The 24,325-nt window shown below is 28.6% G+C and overlaps 1 protein-coding gene across 2 annotated transcripts in view; it reads right to left on the reverse strand.

The window, feature by feature from the left end:
• The window catches only part of LOC106690705 (uncharacterized), a 55,969-nt gene that overhangs the window by 18,392 nt on the left and 13,252 nt on the right, over window positions 1–24,325 (reverse strand). For both annotated transcript variants that reach the window (XM_014436225.3, XM_014436223.3), the window contains exon 2: window positions 6,014–6,136. In XM_014436225.3, the coding sequence (XP_014291711.1) occupies window positions 6,014–6,136 (123 nt within the window). The remainder of the gene's footprint in view (window positions 1–6,013; window positions 6,137–24,325) is intronic.

Raw genomic sequence — 24,325 nt, forward strand, 5'->3', positions numbered from 1 at the left:
ATCCAAAAACGCACTAAAAATAAAGGAAGGAGAAAAATCACTAATATCAAAAGCAATCAATGAGAACAGTTGAATTCCAAATGATGGTGGCCATTTGTGATTATGCAATGCTGTGAGAGGGTTCTAGACCATTTTGATTGGAAAGCTGTGGATTAGTTTCCTATTTTCATTGACTAGTATTTTTTTTTTTTATAACAAGACAGTGATTTTCCAACCTTTGATTACGTATGAGCATGCTATAGAGTATGGAATAATATGTATGTAAAGGGGAATAAAGTAAATATTTTTTTAATCTAGTTTTTGAAGAATAACTGATACAACTGTGTATAGTAGTGAGAATATATCAAATAATGAGGGGTTATTTGTTGACAGTGGATAAATTATATAAGAAGATGTAGAAAATGTATGAGACAGGGGTGCGGCAGTGCAGATCACAAATAAGTAAACGTTCCTTGCAACTTGTGCCGTTTTCTCTTGGCTTATATAACTTTATATTTACTTCTTCAAGTTTTATTTTACTAAAGTATTTAATTAATCATATATCATCATTTTGTATAGCTTCAATTTTAAATTATTTTCAATTTATACAATTATTTAATGACTAGATTTTCAAATGTATATTATTTTATTTTTCTCTTCATAATACATACACTTTACATTTTCTTCAATTCTACTTATGTACCTACTCTACCTTATTCAGTTATTATTTTGTAATTCCTTTTATGGTTTTTATCTTAGCCTTGATAAAGGTCTGAAATTCTGACCGAAACATCGGCTCTAATAAATAAGTTTTACTTCCCTGACCTGATTTGTGGAATAGACATTAAACCGTTACAATTCGATTGAATCAATATTATCTTTATATATAAATATAAAACTATTAGGTGATTAATTTTTTGTCAGGTAACGAAAATTCTGAATTACCAGATTTTGAGTGATCTATACTATTTAAGATGAGATTTTTTAATTTTAAAAATTAAAATCATTATGACCCTAATTATAAACAAAATTATCAATTCAACCAATATTAAAAAAATTGTATTTATCAAAATATCTTCTAACAGACACTGGATACGAGCTTAATCATACTTAGGGGGGACTTGACAGCTACAAGATTGATTATAGGAATCTAATAAGTGAACATAAGACAAAGATACTTCTTCAAGATAACTTAATCGATTAATAATATTTACTAATAACTTGATCGGTATTAAATATATTAATAAATAATCTATTTTATTCTAAAAGATTAAATTGATAAAAAATAATTTGAAAATTTAATCATACGATGGTTAGTTCAATTATTGTCAAAGTTGGAAATTTAATGTGTAAACTAATATATGAAATTAAAAAAATAAATAAATAAAAGTATAAACAAGTTGTATATTTGAACAAAGTTAATTTTCAATTGTTTAAAGATTTCAGTTATTTGTCTTTTATATAGATAATATAAAACGTTAGAATAAAGTTAAAAATTAAAAATTTCTTTTTATTGGATTATTGAAATTTAATATTTCTTTAAAACTTTATTATAAACAACTTTATAGTGGTTGTTTATTGTAGATTTAATATGGTTTATATTGTACATTAATCTTTACGGTTAATATAATAAAATGAATAAATCTTTTATCAACTTATAAGGGGACGTACCTTTTACTGGTTTTGTTTATAAAATGTTAATTTTAAATAAATAAATTTCAATAATTGATTTTTTTTTCAATTTTTACGTTTTTCTAGTGTTAAAATAAAAAAATGAAATAGTGGTACTATAATCACATGAATAATTAATGTGAAAAAAATTGATTCAGTTATCAATTACAACTGTAAACAATTAAGGTATTATAGTCTATTTATTTTTTAATAATATTTTTCTGGATCTGAGCGTATATCAAATACTTACGGAAATTACAGTAAAATTTGAGGTATAAATGTAGAGTTGATTAAGTGTCTAACAATTTTTAACTTTTAATTTATATTATGAAGTATAGCTTCAATAGAGAACACAATGTAATTTGAAATCCTGTTACGGTTTCTACTCTTCTACTGATTCTAGTAAAAAGCAAAAGAAGAAGAATGCTGGCTGGTATGACAATTTGTTAATTTTAAATAATTATTTAGGAAATAACGAGCATTTTATAGAATGTATCCGTAGTTAACCTTAACAAAATAGGTTTAGGTTTACATGGAAATGTTAATAGTTTTGGAAAATTGCTGATTGACCGTATGTTATAATAATAAATGAAATATCGTCACGGGTATTAAATATATTAAAATAGTTAATATTAATATATAATAAAATAGTTGATATAAAATTGTTAATATAATATTAAAATATTTATTACTATTTGAGTTTTATTTGACCGCATCCGAACAATATTTCATTTATTTTTAATAGTTTTGTTTTCACTAACATTTTTCAATAAATTGGTGTAAAATAAATCAAATGTTATTAACATTTTCCGATAGAATCATTAAAAAATGTTAATAACTCTTGTTAAACTTATTTTCGTTGAAAATAAACTTTAATGTAAACATTCACTGGACACAGAAATAATCCATTTCTTACCTGTTTTAATGTAATGGATATTTCTTTTTAGTTTTTAAGCATAGTAACAAAACTACAAATATTTCAAGTGTAATTTGCTAATCTCTAAAAGTAATTTAAAATCAAGCGTGCTAGTATATATTTTTATATGAAGTATAAATGAAGAAGCAAACGAGTAAGTTTCATTAAAACTTCTAAAGTATTCTATAAAATGGTTAAATTTTTTACTCTACTCATAACATTGTATAAAAAAAATATTATATATAAAATATTAGGTACAAAAAAAAAAACTACTCAATTAAGGTTATAAAATTTTGTTTTTTGAATTTCTATGAATTCTAGTATTTCTAAATTTCAAAAGCCACTACCAGCCAACAAATTTGTAAATAATTGAAATTTATATTTTTTTTGTTCGTACCATAATCGTACATTTCATAATAATCCAACAAAGACGTCGCTACCATATTCCTTAAGATGGACTCCCCGAATTTCAGGAGCAGTCTGCTAAAACAATAAAAATTTCTAAGTACACACCTGAGAAAAATGAGAAAATTAAAGAGAAAGGGATTTTGTCTAACAATCACTACATTTTTCGAAGAATAATTTTATGATATTGTCAGTTCCATATCTTGTAATTCGCCCACGCAATTAAGATATTTACATACCATTAAACAGTCACATCCTATGTACACAAAGAGTCATGAGATATAAATAGAAGAATGTTAGGCAATCCAAATTATCTTGACCTCTTTAGTATTTTCAATACCTTGATTAATCCCGGAAGTGTGGATCAAATACTTCTATCTTGTTTACTATTATCATTATTTTTTTTTTAAATTTTTAATTATATATTTTTTTATTTTATTCAAGTACGATTCGTTTACGATATTAAAAATATTACATATATAAATAGCCAACCGTATAATTTAAAATATGTAGAAGATGCTTAGGGTTAATATTTCCAATATTAAAAATAGATTCCCGAAGAACCAAGTCGCTTATAAAATTTTTGTAGTTACTATAACATATGTTTTTATCATTTTAATTAGTTCTTACATAAACTAAAATAAAATTAACTAAAACACATGGATTATTTTTCAGCTATAATACTACTAAACTATAATAGTATAAAGCAATTGTAGAATATATTATTTTTTCTAGATTAACATTTAATATTATCAGGAAATAATGTTCCATATACCGATGGATGGGAGTGTTATGTCTTAACTTATTTGTTTCTACAACTTCCTTTTTTTTACTCTACAACTTATTTTTAACTTCAAAAAAGCCTAGAAATATTTTGTGGTATTTTTAACAATTTTAAATCAACTTATTTTCAATTATTTCACCGTTCCAGGCTAAATTAAATTTCCTCAAAAAAAGTTAAATTTCCTCATTTTTGATTATTTTTATATATTACATATTTCTATTTTTTTATTTCCATTTTATGTAAAAATAAACATATATTTACATATATATTTTTACTTTTTTTGTCAGTTCCCACTGAATTAAAAGCTCAAAAATGAAATTTTAGAGCTATCTCTTTAATTTGTGAGGTTTTTGATTAAATCCAATTTATCACTCACTGCTATACTAAAATAACGGTCCAAAATGACCAATCACACTTCAGCAGCTTATTTAAAATCAAAACAAGCAAACATATTTAATTTAAATGTAATTATTCTTTTTTATGTTTTTCCAGCTTCACTAAAATTCTGTTTTATTCTCCAGCAACTAATAATAAAAATACTATTGCACACACTTCCAGAACGCCATTAATCTATCTAATTATTAACTGTTAATAACTGGGTAACTTGAATCTCGAATAGTTTGTTATGCGGTATGTTACACTGAAGCGCTCTCCGCCAGGCGCATCAATTATACCACACCGCATAACAAACTATGCAAGAATTGAGTTACACCGAACTACATCAATATAGTATAAGGAAAAACCATTACTCGTCCATAAAGCCTTGCGATGGATTGCCAGGATAAAACGAAATTTAAAATAGGTAACTTTACCGCTGAAATTTTAAATTTTTATTAGTAGTTAAAATATCAATGTATATTTTATATATGCATATTATTTAGATCCATACGACATATAATTTATTTTTATCATATAAATATTTTATAATGAACAGATGATTTTAATAAGTATTGTAGAAAGAACTAGCTCAGTAATATTATTCAGCGTTTCGTCCTACTTCGCAGGTCTTCATCAGGGCAATTGTGTTAGGCTAAAGTGTACACTAATAACATTGGAATAACAATATAATGGTTATAACAATATTGACATCAATGTACACCTCTACCTAAAACAAAAGACCTTCTTTGTGGGTCGAAACGTTGTTGTTAGTAGTTATTAGTTAAAAACAAAAAATTAGACCGTAACCGTGATCATAACCCTATAATAAACCTAGTTGTTTAATAACATAATTAGTAGGAATTTTCACAGATTTAGATAATCAAAACTTATTTCTAATTTTTTAACTAATATCTTCTTAAAATAAAAATTATAATAGGGGCGAATTACTTTTCTTCAAATTACTTTATATATTTAAAATGGTCATTACATCAGTCTAATTAGCTTGTATCTGTGTATAATTTATATGGTGATTCTCTATAAATCATCATATAAATTAGAAGTTTTTAGAATTTCGATTTGATTTTCGCCAGGTCATGACAATAATGTCCATCTTTCAATGGTTCTGTTCATTTACTCTACTTCTCTCTGAAATTCCCCAGTAAAATGGATATTGTATTTTCCTATTACATAAAAAGTCATGAAATATACCACATTTACAAGAGATAAGTTTACTGGTCGGAGAAGGTTATAAAATAACAAATATTGCCATTGTTATGTCATTAAAATTATAAAGATTGGCGCTAAAAGTCACTGCAATGACCCACTGAAAACATGCGGTAAATTCCAAAAATTGTTAAGGTTAGGGTTGTGGACATCTAGATATGACAATAAAAAAATATTCTCTGTAAAAAATGTTAAAAAAATGTTTTTGTTAGGTTTTCAGGTGGACGTTTAGTGATGATCTATTAATATAAAACATTGAGTAAGTGGATTAAAGAAAAAAAAATAATAATATGTTATTACAAAAATAAAAATAAAGAAAAAATCATTAAATGAGAGAAGACTGTCCGGGTGCATATCAAAAAAGTAGTTCGTAACATCTATTATTATTTTCATATAACAATCAATAACATTCTGAAAAACGTTATAGTAAATATTTTTTATGTGTTTTTATTTTTCAACCAAAAACACAACTATCATCTTCTTGATTTAATATACGATTAATTACCTCTACTTAATTAAATAAAATAATGTAACAAATTAATTATTTACTGCAATATTAACTGATAATTGCTTTAATATTAAAGTTCTAATTTCTGAGAATTGTATAAAAATTTAAATAAACTTATTTAAACAAATAAATAAATTAAACATCTCACCAGTAGTTATTAATTCTGTCGTATCTTCCTCGCCGTTTTCAAGTTCTCCTTCGTTTTCAAAAAACAGATAGAGCCGGTTGATATCGTTTGGAACCAAATTCTTGCTAGGTTCACCGAGATCACCTGTAACCAAGTTATGAGAAAATTAAAAAAAGGGATAGAAATTCTAAAGATAAAGCAGTCTTTAATTGTAAAAACACCTAACTTGTAAAGAGGTATTAGAATTCGTAAATAGTATAATTCGAAAGTCATATAAATGTGATTTAAAGGAGAAATGTATGGAATCTCATGCGACAGTGGAAATGTTATTTATTTCTTAACCTGGCCGGAAAAGCGCTTGTTAATTGATCGTAACATTGTGCGCCGACCGTGAAGCATCCTCTCAACACTCATTCACAGTTCTCATTTTAGAAGTAGCACTGCATTTAAAAGTTCATTAATATAAATAAATAAATTCATTCATAACAAACGTGTGGTGAACTTAAAAATATAAATACGGAATAAGCATTGTTCAGATATTGAATAGTTACAGGAAATATTCTTCGTGGACAAACTAGGAGTTAGTTGAACTGTAAGAAAGGTCAGACGAGAGGAAACCGACCAGTACGACATTGAGAATGGAAGGTTGTTGAGTCTTTATGGCAATTCAAATTGAAACTTAGGTAAATGGTATCCTACCAATCAGAAGGTAAAAAGAAAAGAATAGAATGCCATTAGATATTGTTAAAACATTATCCAAAGTAAGAATCGGTAAACTGCCTAGAAATCTTAGATTATAAACTATTATACTATTGGTCCAGAAGAATATTGGTATGGACTAGTTTTCAAGCTTTAATTTAAGAAACTTAAAATATATACCTTAGGAAAAATATTATAAAACGTGAAAGGGCTTGGGAAATACAAGGTAAAGTCAAGCGTCAGTAAGTACGCACATCCACCAGATATTCTCTCAATCCCATGAAGGAGCAGGTAAATAATACTGCTGGTTATGTTTACCTTCATTCCATCTATCATTATATCATATCGTCTTAGACCAATCTATGGTTGATAAAATAAGAAAACAAAATTGTCTGCCACAGCTAGATTCGATCCTACATCTCTGGATTAAGAGTACCTCTTCCGAGTACTCCACTTTTAATAGATTAATGAAATAATTATTTATTTCCATCTCAGGTATTATTTTAGGTAAGACACTAATATAGTACAATTCATGTAAGGTGTAAATTTATTTTCAGTAGAACCCAGGTGGTACGCTTAGTTTTTAGAGGAAAATGTTAAAGGAGTTTTTATGTTTCCTTCTCTTCATTTATTTTTGTATAGCTGGACACAAATCTGAATTTTGCTTTCACACTTATGTGTTTAGGAGCTTCAAGAAAATATAACGCTAATATCCAAAGTTTATCATTAGCCCTTTCCGTGTTATCTGCTCAATAAAGTGAAAATGAGATAATTAGCGTGATTGGTAATGGGGAGAATAAGAAAATGAGGTCATACGAGAAAGACTAGAGGAACCAAGACCTCATTGGCGGGTGGAATGCTAAGTTGCTGGAGAAGTACCAGACCCCTGGATGTCCCAGTTGGAACGACGTGCGTTGGATCACGTAGACTACAGGCTTTGCAAGAGTTTCGAAAGGACCTCAGACCACGCCTATTTCATTCTGGATCTACTCCCTAGTTCAGGAATATTTAGTCTGAATGATTTTATTAATCTTCTCTATAACTCGGTAATCCCGTATCTTATTCTTTTGAGTTAGATATAAATATCCAAACTATCATAAATATTGTCTGTAATAAGCATTGAAACTTCAATACTTTGATGAGGAGTATAAAAATCTACGAGGTCAATAAACTTGGGATCAAGCCGTCACGGTTTTTTTACGGCAGCCACCTCGAAAGAAACGATCTGGAAGTTGAGGATTTTTTTACGGTCCAATACTTCGGTGAGTCACAGTTATAGCGGTCTATGACTCACCGCGGACAGGACTTTCATGAAGGTTTGCCTTGAGCTTGAGAAAAAAAAAATTACACGGTTTCGAATAAATAAAAGTCATGCAGACCTATAAGACATTGGATTTGAAATCATTGTTATTATTCTATGGATCATAATGATTCATCATAAAAAAAATCAGTCTAAACAATGGTTGTATATTTGAGTGTCAGTCTGAACAAATATGAATCTCAAGATATGACATCAATCAGTTTGAACCTAGGATTATGCAATTGATCAAGTGATAGTCCGAACAAGTTCCTTCTGGTTTTCGTACTCGATACTCGAATTATCAGGGGCAGATAGTAAGCGTTAATTGAGGGGCAGGTGTTGGAACACGTGAGGTTTGGACTAAATAGTCGGGGCACCTTGGCGCTTGTTCTAGCAGATTAGATCCGGTCCTCGAGATTACGCTTAAATTAGGGTTCAAGAGGAATTGTCACCTCTAAACTTTTTTAAAAATTATTTAATTCTGTTAATGTTATGCTGTACGAAAAGAAAAAAAAGAATCGCCGTAGATGCCCCTTGGCTTATAATAGTCAATTACACGCGAACTACAATTGGAATCAATCGGGTGGCATTTTAAGAGAGGATACATGGCCCGCTGAAGGCGGTTTATAAAGTGGTGACATGTTAGCCGGGGGATATCCAAGAGTTTGGATAGATACAAGGAATTTGTCAAACAAAAGACCTATTATTACGAGAATCGACCTATTACCCTTGGTACGGATGAGTCTTCATTAAAACGGATGCTCCTCAAAGCCACCAAAAAATCAGCCGCCCTATACCTTATTTTAGAATAATTGCCCAACTATGACTTTCCGGTAAATATGCTATTACTCAAAGTGTCAGTCCACACAAATCATGAATTTTTGAACTCATCAAAAAACTTTCTGCAGGGTACCATTCCCAATTACTAGCAGTTTCAGGTCCAGTGGCTTACATAGATCAAACATTAGTTAGTGAACATAGGGAATCTAAATTCATCTCGAACCTGAAGCCAAAAATAATACAAAATATTCTGTTATGAATAAATTATGTATTTTTCTATTTTTAATACTATCATTATTTATTTTATTAATTCTATAAAGATTAGTTGTTTTCGTTTCTTAATTGTTTTCTTTTATTCTTCAATTACTTAACAATTATTATTATTTTGACCAGGCAGATCTAGTAATAACGAAATATATTTACGCCAAAAATAAATTAAACAAAAAAATTAGTCCGGGCTTGAAAGAAAAAATACCGAAATATCTCAAATTAGTCCTTTCAAGCAGGGATGGTCTTGAAACAATTTTATTTTAATGAATAAACCAGTTCAAGAGTCAAAATCTACAAAATTCTTGAAAAACGGTTTATGTAATAATTATAGAAAAAATATAATGTCAAATATTAATAGATCTGGTCTACGACAGACTGGGATAACATGAACCTAGGAAACTGGTTAATGTTGGGAAAGATCAACAATGTCAAAAACCAACATCTACAAAAACACCAAGGGTTCATGTTTGAGAAGAGGGCATTTCCTTTTCACACACCTGTGTCCATTTCAAAAAGAAATAAATATTTTGACAAGCTCTCGCTCTCTTCCGAATAGCGTTTTAGCTCTGCTTTATACAAATTACAAAAATTAAGAGAAACAAGTTTGTATTTTTAGATTACTCCGAAGATGTTTTTTTATCCTGAAGACCAAATATGGAAGTAGTTTAATCCTCCATTAGAAAACAACTTTACAATTTAATTGTTAAGAATTTGTACCCAGGCTGTTTCAAAGTCTATTTATTATTATTTCATGTCCAACGTTTCTAATTAAATTTTAAAATTTAAATATCACATAATATGAGAGATAATAGATCAATGAGTAATTAAAAGATTTTAAATTTAATGGAAAAAGTAACGAATAGGTTGTTTTGACTAAATTTATTGACCTAGGCAGAATAGCCTGCAAAAAGGTTTTTAATTGTAAGATGTGAGGTGCAAATTTATATTTAAAATAGTTCTTGAGGATGGCCGAAACGTTTGAATATTTAATGTAATAATAAAGAGTGATGGAACTTAACTTGGATTCAAATTATTTAACTCAAACAATATAACCAGTCTCGAAGAAGTAATACCATTATATATTATAATTTAAGATGACCAAGTAATAAAATTAAGATTAGAAAAAAATAAACAAAGCTGATGTGTAAAAGAAATATTTGATGCAAGATCCTTTAAGACATGAGTTAATTAATGAAGGGTCCAAACAGTTTTCTAATTTCAATCTGTAATTCGGGAAGGAAATATTTGCAGTATCCTCAGACAGTAAGTTTCATTTGCAAAAATAGTAGTTTCAGTAAAACATTTGGCTGTAGTAGATATCAAGCAAGAATAGTAATGGCTACACGTGGAAATGCTATCTATCTACTGTGCTAGATACAGATCTATGTACAGGAAACCACCCAAATCCACTTGTTTCTAACCTGGCTTCTCCTTCATTACCTAATAATCCTCCCATGCGTTTGAAAAGAGGATGGCCTCGAGATCTTCTTCTCTAGAAAAGTTATTGCAGTTCTATCAATGGGTAGATTTTCCACATGTTTGTATCATGTCACTATGCCACCTACTGCAAATTTACTTGTATATTATCATAAGGATAAACTTGATGTATATCCTTCGTAAAATCCTTAATGCTCCTTACTTTGTCACAAATCAAATCATCCATCAGGACCTCAATGTCCCCTATGTTGCCGATTTGGCCAGAACCAGATACCAATCCTTCCATAATAAACTTCCCAACCACCCAAACCAACTCGTTTCTAACCTGGCTTCTCCTTCACTACCTAATAATCCTCCTAGGCGTCTGAAAAGAAGATGGCCTCGAGATCTTCTCCTTTAGAAGTGTTTTTGGAGTTCTATCAATGGGTAGATTCTCCACATGTTTGTATCATGTCACAATACCACCTACAGCAAATTTACTTGATGTATATATATGTATACAGTTGTAAATAACAATAAATAGATTATAAAAAAATTTATACCAACCAAGAAGTAAAAAAAAAGTACCTGCCAAATGATGAAACCGTCAATTTTTTGACAATTAAATATATACAATAAGAACTCAACTTACATGATGACCTAAAGTCGATCATAGCAAAAAAGTTCAAAGTCGATAGTCGATTATATCGAAAAAGTTCATAGTCGATAGCCGATCGTAACAAAAAAAGTTCATAGTCCATAGTCGATTATATGGAATAAGTTCAAAGTTGAAAGTAAATCATAGTCACGCCTCAGGCATGTACCTATATATTTTATTTTATTTTTAGAATTTGATACCTTTTATTTATTGATAAATATAGCAATCTGCCACGCAGTTATGGGCAATAGGTATTAGTGATGAATGATCACATTCATACTAAAATAAAATTAAATACAGAATACAGATAAATAAATAAATGAAAAAAAAGCACAATAAAAATAAATAAAATCTTTCTTAAAGTATATTGTACCTATCTTAAATAAGTAATTTAATTTTCGCTACTCTTTTCGTTTCTGAGCTAGTCTGTTCGTAAAATGACCATTTTGCGAAACTTTAAACTTTGCGTAAGTTAAAACCCAGACTCAAAATTTTTCACAATCACAATACTTTTCCTAATTATATATTTCATATTTAGGTAAGTGTAAGTAAAGATATTAAAATAGGTCAGTTTAATTGGATTTTATTTAATGATATATTACCTCATTTAATATTTCACTATACTAAATCTATGTATATTAAACTACATATCCACAAGCACCTCGTTCATAAAATGAAAGTGTGTTAAGAGACAAGATTTTTAAATAAAATTACCTTGAACCCATTTGTATTTGTAACTCATAACTCTGTATTGTATAATGCTTTTATTAATATCTTAATACATTATAGTGTTTTGGAATCATCTACATATGATATAATCTGTAAATGATCCTCATAAACCCTCCATAGTAACAAATTCTGATTTGAAATCTTATGCAATAAGATCTATTCATTGCCATCGAAATTTAACTTAAACGAATTAAAAGAAATATAGCTGATGAATATTCAGAGTATAATTAAAATGAATATATAATTCAATTTCGAAATTATTACATAATAATATGAATAAGGAAATTTCAATGCCCCAGGGATCCAATATTTAAAAATGTAATCAGAAAAACGTTTTATAAAAAAAATTGTATTCGTTAATATCCTTGATAATTAAAAAAAAATTGATTACAGGTTTTTTTTTTTATTAAATGGCAGCATGAACTAAAATCAACTAATACATTCATTTCATCAAGTACTTCAGAATCAAATTTTGTCTCAAATAAAAAATAGAGTTTTTCCAATATCCAATTAAAACAACATTGCTGGATGGCAAACACTGGGCTCTATTTATAGACAATCTTGGAAATAATTACTCTCTTATCTAATGTCTTGGAACATTCCAGCCTGTGTTCTATTGCCCAGGCCTGTTCTAGTTGTGAGGAAAGAACTGGATATCCAATGACCTAACGTGAAATTATAGCAACGGAATTGTTTCTTAATAACGAGAATATTTTATTTGAAACACCATACATTTTATTATTCAGAATTCACGAAAAAAAAAAATTGTAAATATAATATTAATTACTTGAAATAACAATTGTAAGGCGCTATACTGCAAACTCCAAGGATCCAAATACGAATCTGGCTGTAGGAGATAATTATTTATTCTGAAACTGTGGTCATGAGTCAACCCTGTGGGGTTTGGTAGCCCTATTGGGGCACACCCAGCCTCTTTAAAGTGGATCCCCTAAATTAAGGAAAAATCTAAGCGGTGAGCGGGATTTTTAGCAGATCACCTCCTTGCACAGCTGTTCTTCAAGAAAAAGTACTTGCCTACCAAGTACTGAGAGTCCGTAACTATTTTGTAGTTAGATAAATTTTTTTATTCATATAATTATTTGAAACAATTTAATCTGTTTTACCTTTTTCCAGCTGTTTTTTGCTAGGTCACTTTTTACCCTTTTTCTCCAAGCTTTTGTACGTAAAATATGTAAATTCTTGTATATATATTTTAGAACATTAAAACATATATTATTGTTAAAAAAATATATAATTTTTTTTTGTATTCACATGTGAATGATAAAAAAGTGGTCCAAATATTTTTTTCTTCAATCCTTTTGGTCAATATTTAATAATTAAAAACGATTCTCACTAAAAAAAATTACAACCACAATAAAGTAGTTTAGAATAATTATTTTTTAAATTGCTTTTGGTTCAGACGATAAAAATTATAATTGAGGGGCATACTAAATTTATTAATAAACATTCCCCCCTCTCGCTTCCCAACTTAACAGCGAAGCAACCCACACTGTACTGACTCGGACGAACTTACAAGAACAACTGAACAGGCACTTTTTATTCCAGAGATGCTTAGTTCGTATAGCTGAATTATTCAGTCTTATCACATTTTATTTGCATTGGTTTCGTTAGATCTAATTAAAAGACAACTTCTTGTTACATAAACTGATAAATTAAAATAAAAAATCTTTAATAACATTAATCTTCTCTAGAAGATCTTACTTTCAGGACTGAAGTATTTGGGGAATTAATTAACAATGGGGTCAATACTTGGGCCCAAAAATTAACCAGAGAGTTGGGGCTATATTTAAAACGAATTAATTGGATCGATAATTACCAAAATATATCCAAGAGAAGTGTATAATTTAAACTGTCAGAATCGGAGTTAGAATTCGTGAATTAATAATCCTTAATACTGAAAATAATAATGTAGTAGCATTTCTAATCCTGAAATAATCCCGAATTTGTGAAAGTTGTAAGTAATTAAAAACAATGATAACAAAAAATGATTTTCGTATAACATAAATGATTCAAAACAGATTAAACCAATTAAAAATAGTTTATTTTATTCATATTTTTTGCCAGATCGGCCTTACATTGTTATATAATAACCTTGTAAGGCTGTTCTGGCAGTAATAATAATAAGTTTGATAATGTAATAAATAATAATAACAATAACTTCGGCCGTAAAACATGTAACTATAAACTTTAAACTTTTATATTGTTAAATTGTTTATTAAAAAAAAAAGTTTTACCTTCGACCTGTAGTTACTTTCCATAACTTAACATTACCATTATTATCTTAAGAAAATAAATTTCCTAAAGATTCTTTCAAAAATGTATGAAGTCCCTCTTAAAAAATCCGGTTTCAATAACTTCAGTTATTAAAAAAAAAAAAGTAACCATGTTGTACACCGGAACGTTACAACACTTAATGAGACTGGGTGGACCCTGGAGGGCTCTCTAACCCACAGGGTTGTCTCACGGCTACATTAACAGAATACATTATTATCTGTCAAAGCCAAATTCGGTCCTTGGAGTTAGTAGCACAGTGCCTTACCAAAGAGCCACCTCGCCCCCATACCTAGTAGAATGTATAATCATTCAAAATTTTATATTCCTTTTGAAAACTACCTTGATTAAAAACCTCAGACCATTAGAAAAATATATTTGATATTTTCAACTATTAATTTATCTTATTTCCTTTGTAATATATATTATTATTTAGGTGACCCACAATATTTTATTCAACTTCCTTTATCTATACAAATAGGTATACGCATACATTACGTTTAATGGAGAAAGAGCGTTAGTATTCATAATCTAGCGAGATATATCCTGTTTCCTTGGAGGCGAATAAAGAAATGGTTTCCTTTACGAGTTGGGTTGGGCTTGGTAAATACATCCGATGGCCTCGTATGTAATGTTACAGTTAGTTAACTCTGCCATGATATCGAATTATCAATACTTCCATTTTAATAACTTGAATAATTTTTATAATTTCAAATTCGTTTGATCGGAACTTTAAAAAAATTAAAATATATGGGCAAAAAAAAAAACAAATATAAAAAAGAAAAAGTATATATTATAAAGTTTACAAATATTATGCAAAACTCAATTTATCAAAATTTATTAAAAAAGGAGATTATACATAGTACTATAAATGTGAATCCTAAAACATGAACACATCAATAAAATAATAGAAACTTTACTAATAATAAAATACCCAATGATTTCAAAATTTATATTTGAAACAGTTTAAAAACTAATAATTTTTTTTAGTTTTGATTAGTTAATTATTAACACAATAAACGGATCTTCGCAACAAAAGAAAATAGCAATAAAGTAATAATAAAATAATACAACAAACAAAAAGCAATACATAACGTTTAAACAACTCTGACATACAAAAATTATGCAATGATTCTCATAAAATAAATTTCTTGTCACGGTTATAACCAGAAATATTACTTCTTTAATACTTGTCAATATTAACATCGCCAGTGCAATACACAGAAAATTCCCCGCACTCACTTTATTACCCATTCGACAAATAACGGCGTTATTTTATTATATGTTATAAATTTTAATGCCGCAATGGATAATTTTATCTCGGCGTTCAAATTGGACTTTGTTAGTTTATGGTTGGTTCGATTGAGGAAAAAATATATTTTCTTATTATTTGCCAGTTATTAAACTGAAAATATTTTTTTTAACAGTATCTGAGAACAGTTCGAGATATTTACTGGGTTGTGCATGAGCCTTTAGTGATATAATAAGCTATCCTATATTGGAAACAAGCCATACTAGTTCCCATTCTGTACTGTGTAAACACTCCTGGTAGTAAACATAAATACGTCTTATAAAATTGAACACTTGTTTCACAATGTTCACAATGTTGATCAAGATATAACTTCATCCTATTACTTTTATAGTGAAAATCTTGTACTATGGTTGCTAAAATTGCGTGGGAAAAAAATTAGAAAATTTATTTAATTCGAAATTAATGATATTTTAGATAATATAGTTTGTTATTCAGTGTTTTTTACCTAAAAATCATTACATGTTCAAAATTACACAATAGTTATAAACTTATCGATAGAATTAAATTAAGCCGCACTATCTTTCTTGTTTATTCACAGTAATCTGTTCTATAGTATACCTTGAACCTAAAGATAAGAGAAAATTTTCAAGCCCAACATAAAATAAATTCTCCTGTGAATAAAATGAAAATAAAAAATTAAATATTCAACAAAATACAATAAAGGTATGTAATAAAAAAAAAAAGTATTGGCAGAAAAATTACCTACATATATTTACATGAACTCAGAATTGAAATATGAATATTTTGTCTAATTAATTTTCAACTTTATTTGAATAATAATAATATTTTGTAGTTTATTGTATGCAATAGATTCCAAGTCCTTGGAAGATTGTGTGGCGGTCAATAAAGGTTTTAAACAGTAAAGATTAACTATTTATTGGTAACCAACGTTTCATTTATTAAATAATTAATTATTTAATAATTAAATAATCTTTACTGTTTTGTACCTTTATTGACCTGACCGTCACTTGGACTATTTTCCTACAATAATATTGATAGTATTATTATTATTTAAAATAATAATTACAAGTTAGGAGGCATAGATTCACTAAACTAAGATTCTACAGAAATATATTACTATCTATCATTTCTTGAACGTATTTAACAATTTTATTTATTTATTTTCACAATTATATTTATTTGATAATCATGTTTTAGAATAATTTAAAATATATAATTACATATTATATAGTGATGTAGTCAAAATAATTTATTTTTGGATTTTCAGTTTTTCTTGTCCACACAAATAAAACTTTTAAACATTTGAAAAATGCAGAACAGTTGATGTTTAACATGATTATTCTAACATTATTTTTGAATCGTAAAAAATTGACTCTATCTAGTTCAATTCCTTTTGTATTTATACGTAAAAACCGTTAGGAATTTAATGAACAAAATAAAAACAATAAACTTGAAGAAATTATATATTTAATAATGCAGACTTTTAAATTTATTTAAAGGTTAAGGCAATCTTCTAAGTTGTGTGAACTGCATTCCACAAGGAAATTACTGCATTACAAATAAGCCCAATTATGTTTTTCAGTGTTGAATTACTCGACGTGGGTATATTTTTATTAGTAATTTATAATTTTTTTTGTTTTTGTGAAGTGATAGTAATATTTCGAATTATTCACTTAAATTTAAACTAAGATTTTACAGTCAGAGGATATACTAAAAATATAAACTAAATAAATGTAATTGCGAGGTTATCTACTAATTTGTTTTCAATATTTTTGTCATTCAAATCTAATTAAATTCAATTAACAAAACAAATTAACACCCAAAATTATTGTATCGCAAATATAAATTACACCTGCAAATATTACACCCAAATATATAGATTTATACACGGTGAGAGATGTTTTTAATAAAGCACGAAAAAAGCTAATTAAAATCAAGAGTAATAGGAGAGAATAATAAAGGGTAAGACTAGTAAATATTTTTCAAATATGATAATATTAATCACAGTGAACAAAGATGTAATAAAATGAAGAAATAATAAAGTGCTATAAAGACACAAAATTACTAATACTGTATGAAATTATTTTAAAAAATAAATAAATTCTTATATACTTTATTATTGAGTAAATACGCACTGAAGTAGACGTCTTATAAAATTGTAAAATTTGCAATTAAATATTTTATTAAATGAACTATTTTTTTAACTTCGAACTAGTCAGGTGTTATTGACAACGAAACCATTTTACGGTAGTTAAACTATATTTTGTCTTCAATAATTATAGTTTTTTATATTTTGGGAACATAAGATATTTACTTTTAAATGATACAATGATTTTATAACTAATATGTAATATTAAAAGGCATGAGGAAGCAATTTGTAAATTTATTCAAATTTTTTCGGAGCCCAAAATAAAGTAAATGATGTTTTCATATTTTTTATAAATCACCTTAAAAAATTTCCAGTAAGGAAACTACTTAACTAATAGTCCCATTATTGTATTTATTTCGAAGTTTTTTTTTGTTTTTTTTAAATTTGATTCATTATTTATTAACCATTAGTTTAATAATAAAGTATTATTCAAAATGTTTCAATTTACTTTTGATTCATCATGAAATTTTCAGTAGTTTTGTAATTATTTTCTGTAACAAATAATCTTAATTATCAGTAATTTATTGAGTTCCGACGTTCCTTAATTTTTAATGAAAGAAATGTTTATAGATTGTATTTTTAGTAATATTTTAAATAGTGTCATTTTACTATCTTGTATCTTACCAAGTAGTCTCTTTTTAGGTAGTTAGTGATGGATATGTCAGAGGGTAATTTCTTTTCTATTTTTATGTACACAGAGGTATTTCTGTTTTTCATTTTTTCTTTTCCTTCTTATTTTTTTGTTATTTTATTTTTAAGCCTAACTTCCTCCGTATGTGTCAAGACATAGGTAAATAAATAAATATTATCAATCTAATCTCTCGCATCAACTTTCTAACGATCTGATTTTTAAAGTCCATAAATTTGGACTACAGAGAAACTTTTAAGTTTCACTTCCAAATTGTGTGTAGTTTTCTCCTGTCCATTTTGTAGAGAAATAAATAAAAGCGGCCATTGTAAAAAAAAAAAAATCGATATAATTTGTCTAAATGGTTTTTAAAACTGCCAGGGATTAATACTAATCCAATTTTAAAGCACAAAAGGACTTATTTACTCGACCATGAGAGGTTTTTTTTTTAACCCAACTAATCAGTTATTACTAAACACGGCCATCTTGCAGAAATAACTCTGACGAATCGCGACGCCAGGCAGTGCCAGGAACGGAAGCATTAACGGTCCCCCGAGGAAGAGGAGAAAGCCGCAGGACTCGTGCCCTTGGCCAGGAGAACCTTCCAGGCTCTTGATGTAAGAGTCGCTTTCTTCCCACCCTGGTCCTATCGAGTCCAACGGGTTAATAACAGCGGTTTCTGATCCTATAAATAGCATTCTTTCCTCATTTCCCTGAGCGCCCTGTGGGAAGGGACAGATGTCTTCGGCGGATGGTCTGTTTCTGGCGTGATTCCAAATCTCGGTTGTAAGATAGGTCAGGAATTGGAAGCGGACTAAATAAACATGAGTAGTGGGGGAAGGGGAAGCTTTATTAGTTATATATAGTTCAAAACACACGATAACAAAATTTTAAATGCTAATAACCACTAAAAAATACAAACAAGTTTTTCCAGTTAATTAGCATAATATATACTCTGACTATCTCTCGTATAAACAACAATCATACCACAAAATACTTTTTTTTTTTTTTTTGCGGCCAAGACTCCCATTGGATACTGCCATTCCTATACTGCCTAACAACCATGGTTGGGGATCAAAGTTTTTCATTTTGTGGGAACGCCACTCAATGAAAAAAGTCAACACACCAGGCCGGATTCGAACCAGCACCGCCAATAGACATCGAATTGGTAAGACTATGTCTTAACCACTGAGCTATGGGCGGCCCTCACTCACCATACTTATTGACTTATAATAATTATTATTTTGTAAATTTTTATTGGGTAAATTTATGGAATAACATTATAAAATAATATTACATTATAAACATGAACTTACGATATTGAGGAACAAATAAAATAAATAATTTTACATGAAATAGGGATTTAAGAATGTATCATATATTTCGGTCAAGAAAGTACCTTATCGTTAGTGTATTACCTTATTCCATATAAATCCCATTTTCAATACAATTTTTAATTAATTGATTAATTTGATTTATTAATTTGATTATTAATAAAATATTTTTCCTGACGATTCGGACCGTCCTTATTCAGGTATTGATTCAAATAATAGTTACTAAGAGCTATTTATTATTGTATACATTTTTTTTAAGTTGATCATCTTGAAAAATACCTTACTAAAATATTTGCCATTAAGTTTTTTATTATTGATTATTTTGCTTACTTTTTTATTATCGTTATATTTTGTGTTTTTTTCTTTCATAATTTGTTTTTTGCTTCAATTTCCTTAAGTAGTGGATTATTATTAATGGTCACTTTTTGTACGACTTCTAATTATTCTTGGCATATTTTAAACTGTAACACACTTATTATTGTCAATATGACAAATTTTTATTAGGAATAAATAATGAATGCGCTCAATTATTTTCTAAAGAAAATGAATTTTGGCTATTTGTTAAGATAATTAATGAACTTTAAATGTAAAAAAAAATTATATACAGTAATAGACAGCACTAATGATATTTTTAGAACCAACACCTAAAGATTGATAGTCCGAAACGTGAGCCGAAATACTTTATTATATAACATTACTAAAAATAAAAGGTTTAAGTAAAAATTAAATAATATTAAACAACTATAAATACTTGAATAAATATTAACTAAGTGATTATACAAGACATAGAAGTTGAAAGGTTATATTTTTTTTAAATTTCTACAAAGGCAGTTTAAATTACCTTATCGTTGGTATATTGCCAAATATTATAAATACCATAATAAATATATACTTAATTATTCATTTAGTTTTATTGAATTTCATACTGAAAATATTTTCCTCGACAACTGCATGCAACCCAAATTTGAGAAAAGTTTAAAACCTTTAGATTTTTTCTTAAATTTTTATTTATTAATATTAACAAAAATATTTTAAAAATATATACAAGTAAATATGATGCGAGTCATATATAGATATATTTCGGTGGTATGGTACAATCTTGTGGAGAATCTACCCATTAATAGAACTCCAATAACATTTCTAAAATAAAAGATGTTTTCAGATGCTTAAGAGGATTATTAAGAAGAAGCAAGGTAAGAAACAAGTGGGTTTCGGTGATTTGGTAATTTGTCATGGAAGGATTAATATCTGGTAAAATCGGCTAAATATTCAATATTAAGGTCCTGATGGATAACATTGTTTGTGACTAAGTAAAGAGCATTATTTGCGAAGGATCTTCGATCGTAAGGATTGGATACGAAAGAAATTCAATGGTTTTGTGGGGCCGCATTTTTCGTATTGAAGTATTTTTGTATTGAATTGGTCCGATGTTTATGAATTCTATCAAAGAGTACATGTTATCAGAAATTATCAAGACAGGTTAAATTGATCATCTTTGACCTTGGAGTTTTTTTGTAAAGCTTAATTTTCAAAAATATAAATAATTATTCAATGATATTCGTTTCAAAACTGAAAACCAATACAAAAAATAAAAACAATTACCAAAAAAATAAAATATGCTAATTTTTATACAAAACGCCATATTTCTAATTACTAAGTTCCAGTTGCGTTTCCTGGAAAAAAAATGTTTTAAAGGTATGAGCTGTAGATCTCTATATTTCATTAAAATATATTTGTTATCCTTTATTCGAAAAATATAGTATTTTAATCTAGAATTAAGAAAAATATAAATTCACTTTTAAACATTTCTCTTCCGATAGTAGGCCCGAACATTCCCCACGACCTTAGACAGATGGCCGACCAAGGCAAGCAAGGAACTAACCCTGTTTTATGAGCCAATTCACAAAATTGTATTTCACAACACTTTTGTAAGCATCCAACGGAGAAATATCAAAATTGGAAGATTAATAAATAAAAATTATTTCAAATTTTAATATATACATTTTAAAAAAAGAAAAGAAAACTTTAAATCCATCACTAAAATACTTCCTAATGGCATTCTGTTGAATAAACAACTTTCTTTTAAGGCTAAAAGTACCGATTTTTAGTAAGTTTTATTTTATTTATTTATTTTATTATTTATTTTATTTATTTCTATTCCGTTCACAAATTACGATCCTAAATGAGAATAAGTAGAACCACATACACGAATATGGTTATGATGAGGAATAAGAAAAAAACTATGAAGCATTGCTCCACATTTGCCACACTAAGCCGAATTCCCGCGTGCGAGAGCGCTTTGATTAGTTATAGGATAAGCTGGTACAAGTTTGCCTAAAGTTGTGACCGACAGTCGGTTTATTTTTTGGCACAAATCAAAGGCTATTTGGATAAGAGTTTGTGCTGAATCAACGCATTTGTACTCTGTTAGTATTGTTTTAGAACTGCCAACATATAAATATTTGTGATATTCTTGTTTTAATTAATTAAAGGATTTCCCTAATTTACGGAATCAATAATTGACTATAGTTAAAGATCTTATATTTTAAAATTCTATCAAATTAGTGTAAATATATTTTTTCAAATCTTGTCAACCAACTTTAAAAGGTTTTTAAAATTCAAAGTGGCAGAACTGTACATCCGTAAGTAAGCCTGAGTAATTAAATTGATAAGTATTTGGTAAAATGTCTAAAACGAAAGTTGAATTTATTTCATAGAATTTTGATTTAATTTTATCACCTTCCACTTACTTATCAATATTTAAGTTCGTTTCATTTCGTTTTTTTTTATTTTGGTTCTTTTTATATTTAAAAAAATAAAAATTATAACCAATACAAGTCCGAAGTCCATCATATGTTAGACTGTTGGGAACGCACAAGCGAGTCGTTATCGACTTTTGTTACTGTTTAGCAAGCATTTGTAGGTGTTATGAATTCGTGGCAACTGGCTAACATTTAGTTCCTGTTTAAGAAGGAAATTCATGTCAAGTTACTTCTAAAATTCTTACTTTAGATATAATATGATTTCCAGTAAGAATTATTTTATTTCAAAATACTTTTTTCCTACAAACGACCAACAACTTCGGACACCTTTTCCACCGCCCGGTGCGCGTCCCTCCTGGAGGTTCCCTGTACCTGGAAGACCCGCCTCAAAGAGGATATAGGACGCTCCTCTTTCACTACCCAGTGTTCAAAGGAACCTTCCAGGCCGTGTCCGATTTCAGGTAGCAGCCGGTTACCCTCCTCCAAGTTTACGTCTTTAAAATATTGTTCTCTACTAATTACAGGGAGCGACAAGCTGTCACAGAAGGCTTCTTAGAAGCTGTTCAATTGTTGCACAGTTTTTTAATAACAACAGGGCACGAGCATGCCGATTCGCGACTGGCAAGCGTGAAATTCTGTAAGAAACTGTAAAAATTCACAAACACGCGGAATGAATTATCGTTGTAAATGTATTTTAGTGCATTGTGATAAAGATCGTTGTAGTTGCAGGTGCAGGTAAAGTGTCCGATGACCTTTTTAATAACAATCTTAAGTATCCTTTCTTCAGTTCTTTTGTCTGAGATGATCAAATAAAAAGAAGAATACAGTAGACAGAAAGTTTTCGGAAATTTCAACAAAACCCTTAGAAACAATAACAAAGGCCATAAACTGCCATTAAGATTTACTAACTTAACTGAACGTGGTTGTGAAAAGTCTGGAAGATTTAAACTTCTGACAACATTTGCATATTACAAAAGTTTTTACAAAAATATGTTCCATTTAGTTGCCAGACCTTAAGATAAACAAAAACAAAAATTTATTAAGAAGCCAATTATATCGAAAGCTGGATAGTGTCCAGTAATAAAATAGGATTTATAAATGCATTTATTGAACTCGCCTTGGTATACATAACAAAACCAAAATAAATTGCACGTTTTCATAGTCAGAAATTTTCACTTGTGATTTAAATTTTTTTTTTTTTAATATTTTCTTTCTTCAAAAAAATAATTTTTTAACTAGAATTTCTTAAAAATGTATTCTCTTATCTTCATACTTTCAGTCTTGTATATTCAGACAGGAAACTGTTCGTCGATTCCGACTATTACCATAATTACTAGTCAAACGGTCCAAACTTCCCATCCATTATAAAACACTGATCTACATGACTATTAAAGGACTATCTGGACACACGGAGTTGATCTTTGGGGCTTCATTAACCATCGAATTCCTCCAGGGTTCAATCCTTACAGTCCAAAATCCTTGATGTTCCTTTGTCACTAATCAAGTCATCCTCAATGTTCCAAATGTTTATAAATATATGTATATTTTATAAATAAAATTATTAAAGAATTAAAATTTTTGAATTACAAAATACTGATCTACATAACTGTTATAAGGCCTATCTGGACATACGGAGTTGAGCTGTGGGGCTCCACTAAACCATCGAATTCCTCCCGAATCCAATCCTTACAGTCCAAAATCCTTAATAATCCATACTTTGTCATAAATCAAATCATCAGGACCTCAATGTTGCCCGTATGTTACCGATTTGGCCAGAACCAGATACCAATCCTTCCATGATAAACTGCCCCAACATCCAAATCCACTTGTTTCTTACCTGGCTTCTTCATTACCTAATAATCTTCCTAAGCATCTGAAAAGAAGATGGCCTCGATATCTTCTCCTCTAGAAATTTTATTGGAGCTCTATCATTTTTCGCATATCAGTTTGATTTACAGCATCCTAATCTATCATAGAGTTACTGGATGAGACGTAGTTTTAGAATATAGAACACTTTTAATGACCGTCATCCATTGACCATAC

The sequence above is a fragment of the Halyomorpha halys genome, unplaced genomic scaffold, assembly GCF_000696795.3.
Source record: "Halyomorpha halys isolate HHAL.00 unplaced genomic scaffold, Hhal_1.1 Scaffold1826.1, whole genome shotgun sequence".
Classification (NCBI taxonomy): domain Eukaryota; kingdom Metazoa; phylum Arthropoda; class Insecta; order Hemiptera; family Pentatomidae; genus Halyomorpha; species Halyomorpha halys.